General features: G+C 34.1%; 1 protein-coding gene across 1 annotated transcript; it reads left to right on the forward strand.

Moving 5' to 3' along the window:
* The first annotated feature begins 6,726 nt into the window (after positions 1-6,726).
* On the forward strand, positions 6,727-7,717 carry LOC106325224. Its single transcript, XM_013763254.1, has one exon. It carries the CDS (start codon positions 7,071-7,073, stop codon positions 7,500-7,502), a length of 432 nt encoding a protein of 143 aa, XP_013618708.1. The 5' UTR covers positions 6,727-7,070; the 3' UTR covers positions 7,503-7,717.
* Positions 7,718-10,206: the final 2,489 nt, after the last annotated feature.

The raw sequence follows: 10,206 nt of genomic DNA on the forward strand, positions 1-10,206 counted from the left end.
CTAATATTTAAATTCTTTCTCATGTTTATAACTATAGTAAAGCCATCTTTAATCGATGCAGTTTCATGGAATAATAAAGTTTTGCATTATTTTAAGTGTATGCATTGTACTTTGGTTTGAAGCTAAACCAACCCGCAGGTTGGCCCGCAAAAACTGCCAAATCATATGGTGTGGGTTTGGACATATGTATGTAAACCGCAACCCGCGGCGGGCCGGCCCGCGGAACCTATAGGAAAAAATTAAGACCTCAACGGGATGGGCGGACTGACCCGTCTGACATCTCTAAGCTTATATATATTAATTCTCAACTACTAGAGCTATGATTAGTTTCTGTTAGAAGGTTAGGAACACACTTTACAAAATCCTCTGAACTAAAAGATATAGTAAGAGCAGAGAATTCTGAACCAATAAAATCTATATTCAATTATTGCACTTTCTGGATACCATGATACAGATGAAAAACAAAATTGGCCGAGAAATCTAAACGAAAGGTACGATGTTACAGCAGAGATTTTTTGTCATCTTATCTAAGATAGCAACCGAATCATTAAAACGGCTGTAAGAAGTATAGTGGAGTGTCCAATTTGAATGAGGGAAGTTTCCAAAGTATATGCACAAAATACAATAATATATAAAATAATTTCACTTGGGAAGCTTACGAGTAAGAGACAAATGAATCCATGGGGAAGTATACCTAACAGAAGAAGGCATTCTAGGTAAAGCAAAAGTTTGGTGCTAAGGGACATACCCATTTTTTCCTTCAATTAATATGACATTTACTAATTTATACTATAAAATCCATTTATCATACTTAATTGTGTTATAATGAATGTGATTAGATAACACACAAAAAAGGTGATAAATGTGATCCTAAAATCCATGCTAAGTATTTGATCATTATTATTTGTAAAGATTAAGATAGAAAATAATATGGACAACGATATTCTCATCACACAACGATGTAATACGATTTCGGTTGACATAAATGGAATTTATTAATAAGACATGATTCAAGTACAATGAAGGTATAAAATGAATGAGACGAAAACAATGACTAGAATCTATAGAGAGAAACGAGATCGAGGTCAAGGTCGAGTGTATGATGTGTCTAGGATTGAATGCATGTGTCCTCTTTCTCCCTTCTCCTCTCCTTTTATAGTTGTTCTTTTATTTGGCTGTTGTCGTGACATCCTTTTTTTTTAGTTTGTTGTCCACTCTGAGATCTCTGGTTTTGTTCCTTTTAAGAGTTGATTACACTAAGAGACACTTTTTTACTTTCTATTACACCTAGAGACACTTCTTACATGTGACACACTTTGTTGTGGGCCAGCAACAAATTGTGGACAATTTTGCCTTAAATGGAATGGATTGGTGATTTGTGGACAAGTGATGTGTGGTTGGGTGATTTGTGGACGGGTGATGTGTGGATGAGTGATGAGTAATGTGTGGATATGTGATGTTAATGTGTTTATAGTAGATAAGTGGACAAACTCTCTGTTTTGATTCCATAAAACTATACAACAATACGTGGACATGGACTCATGTTACTAAAATTATACTATAAAACGTGGACACAGACTCTGTTATCTCCAATACAAACACTTGGCTTCTTCAGCTCAATTGATAAATTATCTGCAGTTAAACTTCAATCAAGATGAGAAAGAGATGATATTGTGAGTATGAGCGGAGAGAAAAATCGAAGAAGCGTTTACCTTTTGTCGGAGAGTAATAGATCTTGCATGTCAGAGATTTCTGATCTAAGGAATTTGCACTTTGTCATGATGTGGATGGATGTAATTTTGATTAGAATTGAATTTAGATCCCGAGGTGATGAATGTAATCGAATGAATATTGTCCATGTCCACACTAGTTTACAATTCTGTTAAGATGTTCATGTCCACAACTAATTTATAATTCTGTTATCCACGCTTTCGTGTACACGTCCACATTTTGTTTACACATTAATATATATAATATATATATGAACATGGATCTTAAAAGATAGAGAATTTTATATATAGTTTATTATGACAATTATTTATGTTTAATATATTTTAGAACTTGAGATAAAAGTAAATAAATACACAAAGTAGAATAAGAAAAATAATAAAATGAAATAAGAAGAGGAAAGAGACTCTCTTTACTTTAGGGTCATAAGAGTCTTTTTGACAAAAGAAAGTGTGTCTCAAGTGATAAGTATCTTGTAGTGTAATTTGAATGTGAGAAAGTGCCTCTAGATGTAAAAAAATCTCCTTTTAATGAGTTAGAAAAATATTCCTCTAACTCTGACCTTTTTATTTTCATGCGGTTTTTCGACCTCGTTTTCTACTATGGACTCGGCGTTGTATCCCCATCGACTGATGATAAGATCGAATTTGATATCAGTAGTGACAAATGGGCCCACTCTGTTTTGGACTTTATTTGGGTTGTTTCTTGTCTTTCGGGATTTGGGCCCAACAATAAACAAGAAAATAAATGATACAAAGATTTATTGTGATTTTCTAAATTCTACTACATAAATGAGAAAAAGATTTTTTTTATTATTATAACACTAAAATATATTTTTGAAAGTAGTATATATAATTAAAAGAACACAAAATATATAAATAAGAATTTCTCAACTCGAATAACGTTAACGAATTTGCAAATCTGGACTCAATTAAAATGATTAAAAAAAGAGATCTTTTTTATTTTTTGATCAACCAAAGTTTTTATAAATTAGAAGACTAGGGCAGATTTTAATTGAGTCCAGATTTGCAAATTCGTTAGCGTTTTGCAACCAGATTTGCTGGCCCATTTTGCTTCCTTGGAGTGAAAGAGAAAAAGCAGAATGTGAAAAACGACGATGGAGTTTCAATATCCGATAGAATTTCGTGGAGATCCTTCGGTTTTGTGATCGAAACGATGACTCTGATGAGCACAAGTGAGTCTGAACGAAGCCAGATTTTGGTGTAGCCAAGATGAATGGCGTGAGAGAGGGCGATTCATCGTTTGTGAAGATCCATCCAAGTCCGGTTTGTTTTGTGATTGGGTTCCAAGCAGCATATGTGTTGCAAACGGTTGTGTTTGGTGGGAGTGTCGGATTCAACGAGAGTGGTGAGACAATCTGAGTCTTTGTTGGATCTTTCTGATCCGATTGAGCCAAAGTTCATTTCTGAGCGCTTGAGATTGCTTTTGTGATTTACCATCTGCAGATTGCTTTCAGATCCGATTTACCATCTGCAGAGTGGTATGTCGTGATTCAAACAGGAATTGGTTACACGTGGTCGAAAGAGCCCATATGATCTAGAAGAAGATACTTCCAGAAACTCCGGTCGGTGGGAGGTTGATCCAGTGAGTTGAAGCTTCTAGAGCAGAGGCGAAAGTCGATCATGAGATAGAGCAGAAGGGAGTTTTTAGTGGAACCAAATCCCACACCTGAGATGCGAAACTGCAGTGCAAGAAAAGGTGATCGATAGTTTTCGTTCCTCCACAGTGAGAACAAATGGAGTTAATTGTAACACCCCTCTTGATTAGATTGTCACCCTTTGGTATTGCATCATGTAGGATTTTTCAAATGACGAGCTTGTGTTTTGGTGAGCAAGTAGCAGTCCACACAGTTTTGTTCCAATTTATAGATGTCACAGCCACCCAGCGGTTGTAGAGGTCTATAGAGTGATATCCAGCTGCATAGCCTGACTTTGCTGAGTAGGAGCCTGATCTGGTTGGGTACCAAACATATGTGTCCTGTGTGCGCCCCAGTAATGCTCGGTCTGATCCGTAAGATATCATCTAGCACTTCCGGTAAGAGTTCTCTGATCTTTGGGTATTCCATTTCCCCAATCCTCTCAAGATCAAGTCAGCTACAACCATATCTTATTTTTTTTCTTGTACATGACCGAAAGAAAGAAGAGGGGAGCCGGTAGAGATCCAAGATTCACCCCAGACTTTGGTTATTGAGCCATTGCCAATGATCTTCCCCAGATGTTCTACGAGGAGATCTCTTACTGCCAAGATTCCACGCCAGCCGTGTGATATTGATTTAGACGCTTCAACCCGAAGAAGGCTGGCATTTTGGCAATACTTCCCTATGAGAACTCTTGAAAGCAAGCAGTTATGGTTGGTTAACATTCTCCACGGTAGTTTTGCCAACAAAGCCGTATTAAATAATTGTATATCCTTGAGTCCCAAGCCCCCTGATCCTTTTGGTTGTGTTATTTTCTCCCAAGAAACCCAAAACATCTTCTTCTTTCCATCATTTGAGTCCCACCAGAAGCGAATCATAACTGATTGGATCTTTTTACATAAGCTCATGGGTAATTGGAAGCATGACATCGGGAAAGTGGGGATGGCTGAGAAGACAGACTGGAGTAGGGTGAGTTTGCCTGCAGTAGATAGGTATCTATCTGTATGACCAGGAGACTGCACATTGGTAAATCCTATCTACGAAAGCAAATAAATCCTTCTTCCATCTTCTGAAATGCTCCGGGAGACCCATATACTTTCCAACCCCTCTTCTTTTTCAATATCGAGTAAAAAAAAGACATATATAAAATAAATACTGCTACCGAATTATACTCCCTTCATTTTACAATAGATGATGTTTTAGAAGATGTTCGTTGTTTCAAAATAGATGATGTTTTAATATTTTATATTATTTTTAATTTTATTGAAAACTGTGTAACCAGTTAGATTTTGCCGTCATTTTTATAATTGGTTGAATGATTTTTAAATTATATTTTTATACTCACTTTTTAGAAAAAAATTAAATTTCTTAATCTTTGTGCATCAATGTAAAACATCATGTATTGTGAAATTCATATACTCATCATTTAGTAGAAACAACATATGTGGGTAATGATATTCTAGAACTCATCGATATAGAAGCCACTCCACATTCTCCTTTTTCTTTTTCTCAACTACTCACCACCTAAGTGTAAGTATCAAATTCGATAAGTTTTCTTTATATATTTCTAAATTATATGAGATTGGCCAAAAGGTACCGTAAGCTTAATCCCATTACTAATGAAATAATGATCTCATATAAAGAAACAATACTCGCACGTCTAGGATGAAAGATAGTACAAAGACACACATGAGAAAATACAAATGAGTCTCCCAGAAAGAACAAGCTTGGATGCATTAACGATGTGTACAATTCTAATGAATCCTAATAAATCTCCACTTGTGAGACCCACAATGCGTATTATTATATGTACCATCAGGATTCAAATTTTCATAAAGTCCAAAATTTAATTACTTCAATGCTTAAAAAGAAAGGTCAAATTCTTACTACAACACCCTACCTCCATACCCGTTTTTAATGTTATATATGCTTTCTCCCACTTGATTTTGCTTAGTTGTAACTCAGTGTTCTTTTAATTATATAAAAAGAATTCCAAATGAGTGTAAAAAGTGAACGCCAACCCATCACATAAACAAGAAATTGAAACTAATTTACTATCTCTGGTTTTTCTTTTACTTTAAGAATAAAAGGTTTTAAATGACAATCAATAAATCCTGTTACCTTACCTTGAATGCAAAAGAAAACAACTCTCTCTACTTTGGGAGAGAGAGGAGACTGGAGAGCCAAAAGGCTGCAACACTTTTTATGACCAAGACAGGACTGAGAAGTGAGAAGGAAGACGAGTATTAAAGGAATGAGGAAGAGGAACAGCTCCCAGCCTAATTAAGAAAATGAGTTCCATATTCCTTCTTGTAATTGTTGAGTGGCTCTCATCTTATTTCCACCTCAAAAAGCTGAATTTTTTTTTATTGTGGGATAGATTGCAGCTCAGTGAATTAACCAAAGAGAGAGAGAGAGGAGTAAAAACTAGTAAATGTATGTCTATCTTATCATGTGGTTATCAGCAATAAAAAGAACATAAGAGACAAAAAAAGGCGAGTGTTAACCAATGAGCATTCTTACACAATACTTAATGAGAGAGCTCAGAACAAATTACTCTGGTTTGGTGGGAATTGATGTTTTCTATCTCATCTACGGTCAGTGTAGGTTCGAAACGTGTTTTGGGAACTATACGATTCGATTCCCGATAGATATCTCTATAAATAAAAGTTGTAAAGCGAATTAAATTTTTATAGAAAGTGTACCATTTTTTATTTCAAGAACTCGCTTACTAACCTTTCTCCTTCGTGTATATATATATATACTAGGTGTTTTCCTTCACCAGTAAGAAATTTTTTAAATCTAATTTATATTTAAAAATAAATTTTATTAAATATTATAGATTTTACTATTTTATTACTAATATTTAATATAAATTTGATATATATTAAATCAATTTGTATAAAACTAATAAAAATGATATAACATTGTATAATTATCAAAAATTTAGCATAAACAATATTTATAAAATTTGTATATAAAAAACTAATGATCTTACGATTAGATATTTAAATTTTTTAAAAATTGTATAAATTTTTGAAAGCTTTAGTAATACAAATTGTATAATTATACAAAAATAATAATATTTCAAAATTTGAAATGATATATATGAATATATTTATTTTATAGATGATGTATGAGCTATTACCATATTTTAAAAAAGTTTACCAAAAAGAAATATCAATATTAAATGTAATATATGAATTATTACCATATTCTAATAAATTTGCCAAAAATATAAATCAACATTAAATGAAATTATACATGTCATATTTTTCCGGAAGCCATGTCATCAATTTCAGTAGCCATGTCATATTTTTTTTGTAAAATTGATTGTAGAGAGGACATGTGGCAAAATCACTTCGCAAATATAGTCTAGGGGATCTTAAAATGGCTTGTCTTGTAGTTCTTCAATTGAGAGAAAACAATGGTGTTAGAATTGCCATGTGGTGATACTCACTCCTCGTATTCAATTATATGAGTGATTCAATAGGCTCCAGCTTTTCTTGATTCTGAAACACAAGAAAGGGAAAAAAATCATACGCAAAACATTATTTATTGATGATTAAATGCAAAGCTAAAGACAGCAAGAGACACAAGGGTTATACCAGAGGGTAAAGAGATTGAAACAGGCTGAGGTACGTAAGTTTTATAAAAAAAAAGAAGAAGCTAAGTTTAACTTTTTATGTTGGCTATGGAGTCTCCAAGAATCCATGAAGGAGTTGCTGAGGAGAAGAGTAGTTGTGAATCAGGATGGACTATGTACATAGAAGACACCATCCATGGAAACCATCACTCTGAATTTGTCTATGAAGAATATGATGATGATGGTAATCATTTCTGTGTAAAAGATGTCGATGATGATAGTAGTGAAAATGGGAGCGATGACTCGATGACTTCTGATGCATCTTCATGGCCTAGCACTCAGCTTCCAAGGAAGACAAAGAATCATGCAGCTGCAAAGAAGAGTAATGCCAAACAAGTCAATCATCACACAAAGAATAAAGCTCGTGAAAAATCCACCGACCAAGAAGAAGAATCTGAGTTCAACGGTAGAACAAGAACCATTGCAGCTAGTCGTGTTCAAAGTAAAGGCAAGGTGAGAAAAAACAAATAAGACTCTAAATACTGGTTTTAAACTTCTATTGCTATATCCAATATTCTCTTTGGCTCAAGGGATATAACAATCTAGACCATGTAATTGTTACCTTCATTTGAAATTTATGTGTAATAGCCTTGTTTTCTATAACAGGATTATGTTTTTGGCTTAAAGCAAATCCCGTTCCTGTAACTTTATTTGCCTTGGAGCTATGCTAATAATATCTACTTTTTCTGCACATACTCCGTTTTAACACTAACGAGAACAATTCAAGAATCAGTAGCCATTGAAAAGAAAATTATGTATACACATTACTCATCATTCAAACAGATTCAGATCCAAAAGATTGAGTTTCGGATAAAACAAAGAGTTTGATGACAAAACAGGAGTTTCTAAGGTTTTTACCATTTTGTTCAATAGTTGTGGCCCCAAAGTTAGCTAATACACCATAGCTTTGCCTGTTATCAGAGAGTTGCTGCTTTCAATGCCTTCACATGATTCTTTTTTTTAAGAGCAAATTTCAATCATTCAAGATATGTCATTATCTACTTTTATAAAACTTTTCATAACCAAAAATTCATATAATACTATTTCACATCAGGAAAAAAGTTAGACAAAATGAAAACTGTTTGTGATATTCTTCTCCAGCTTTTCAGCACAGTAAGAACCATGTAGCTTCTGCCTGTTCACAACAATGAATAGAAATTGCATCTATCAGGGAAAGAATCTCCAAGAAAAATGATGATGAAGAATTACTACATCATAGATTTAACTGAGAGCCAAAAGATCAATAACTTGAGATAACGTAGTACATCATGGAAAGTCAAAGTTGGTAACATGTATCAGTATACAGTTAGTCTACGAAAATGACTGAAAATATTTTAACTTATTGAGGGAGATTGAACTGGGAGCAGAAAACAACAAAGATTTTAGCTGGCAGCTTGCTAGGAGAGGACCGCCTTCACGTAGATGTGATTCTCAGGTCACTTTCGACGTTGTAATCTCAAATCCACCATGCACGTGCAGAAGCAATGAACAGGTAGATGATAATGAAATAAGGGTCGTCCAATCTAATTCTATGACCCACAAAATTGTGAGAGAATATGACTCAGTAAATGCACAACACGTTGGACCTGGTCTACCAATTTCAATTTGAGGAAGACGGTATAACAAAACGAGCAAAGGCCAAGAACCAAGCATTTCTGCTAAACACATGGCCTATGCACACGTTCCATTCGTAATCGAAAATGACATTCAAGGATCATTAAGAAGAGCTTCAGTGACATACCGCATTGGGTGGAAAAATAACATGAAAAAACTAAAATTAACTGTTGATATGCTTTTGATCTGATATTATTCCCTTGCAGTAGCCGGAGTTTCACTGACGGCATGTTCGTTTGTCCAGATGATGGATAGAGATGAGAATTGTGTTTATTTGGTGTTAAAATGGATATCATCCAAATCATCAATCCAGATGAATTTTAAAACTTTAGTCTAAAATAAGACTCATTCAAATTGTTCATTTAGATGAATTTAATTGGTACATGGACTTAGATAAACATGTCCACAATAATAAATGACTAATATACCATTTTGTATCCAAGTTCAAAAGATTTATAGTATTCCATCAAAATCGTAAAATACACATTTTCGTCAAAACATACAAAAATACATTTTTCGTCAAAACCACAAAAACATATTTTATGCCAACATCATAAAAACGCATTTTTTTTGGTAAAATCACAAAAATACATTTTTCTATCAAAACATATTTTTCCGCCAAACCATAAAAACATATTTTTTGCCAAAATCGCAAAAACACATTTTACGCTAAAAATCGCAAAAAAGCATTTCCCGCCAAAACCGAAAAATACACTTTTCTGGCAAAACCACAAAAACATATCTTCTGCCAAAATCGAAAAACACATTTTTCACTAAAATCTCAAAACGCATTTTCTGCCAAAACCGCAAAATGCACTTTTCCGCTAAACCCACAAAAATGTATTATCCCGCCAAAACCGTTAAAATGCATTTTTCCGCCATTCGCAAAACCGCACTTTCCTGCCAAAATCGCAAAAAAAAAATATTTTTTCCACCAAAATCGCAAAAACACATTTTCTTGGAAAAACCGTAAAAACATGTTTTCATGCAAAAAACCACAACCCCGTATTTTCCCGCCAAAACTGCAAAATTCATTTTCCAACAAAACCACAAAATAACTTTTTCGTTAAAATCGCAAAATCAAATTTCTCGAGTTAAATCGTGAATATGTATTTTTCGCTAAAACCACAAAATTATGTTTTCCGCCAAAAGCATATTTTAAAATAATTATGTTTTAGACAATTAATAAAAATTGAAACGATCAGCCCCTAACTAGGCCGTGATTTTCAGTTGAACTAGTTTAATCATTTTTACTATAGATCTGCGAATATTAGCTTTAAGTTTGTTGAATCGAGATATTCGTATATATCTTGTGTTTATTGTTGAATAATGCCTTGAATCTGTTGGACCTTAGTCTTTTGAGGCCCACTAGTGCTACGGTTTTTTGGGACACAACTATATATATCTTGTGCCTCCTCTAAACCTAGTTAGCAGCCGTAGAGAAACAATATCTGATCTTCTTGTAGACAGATCTCTGTAATTCCTCCATCAATAAAATCTCTCTTTGCCCGTGGACGTAGCCGTTAGGGGTGAACCACGTTAAATCTCTGTGTCTTTCTTT

The sequence above is a fragment of the Brassica oleracea genome, chromosome C2 (assembly GCF_000695525.1).
Source record: "Brassica oleracea var. oleracea cultivar TO1000 chromosome C2, BOL, whole genome shotgun sequence".
Taxonomy (NCBI): Eukaryota; Viridiplantae; Streptophyta; class Magnoliopsida; order Brassicales; family Brassicaceae; genus Brassica; species Brassica oleracea.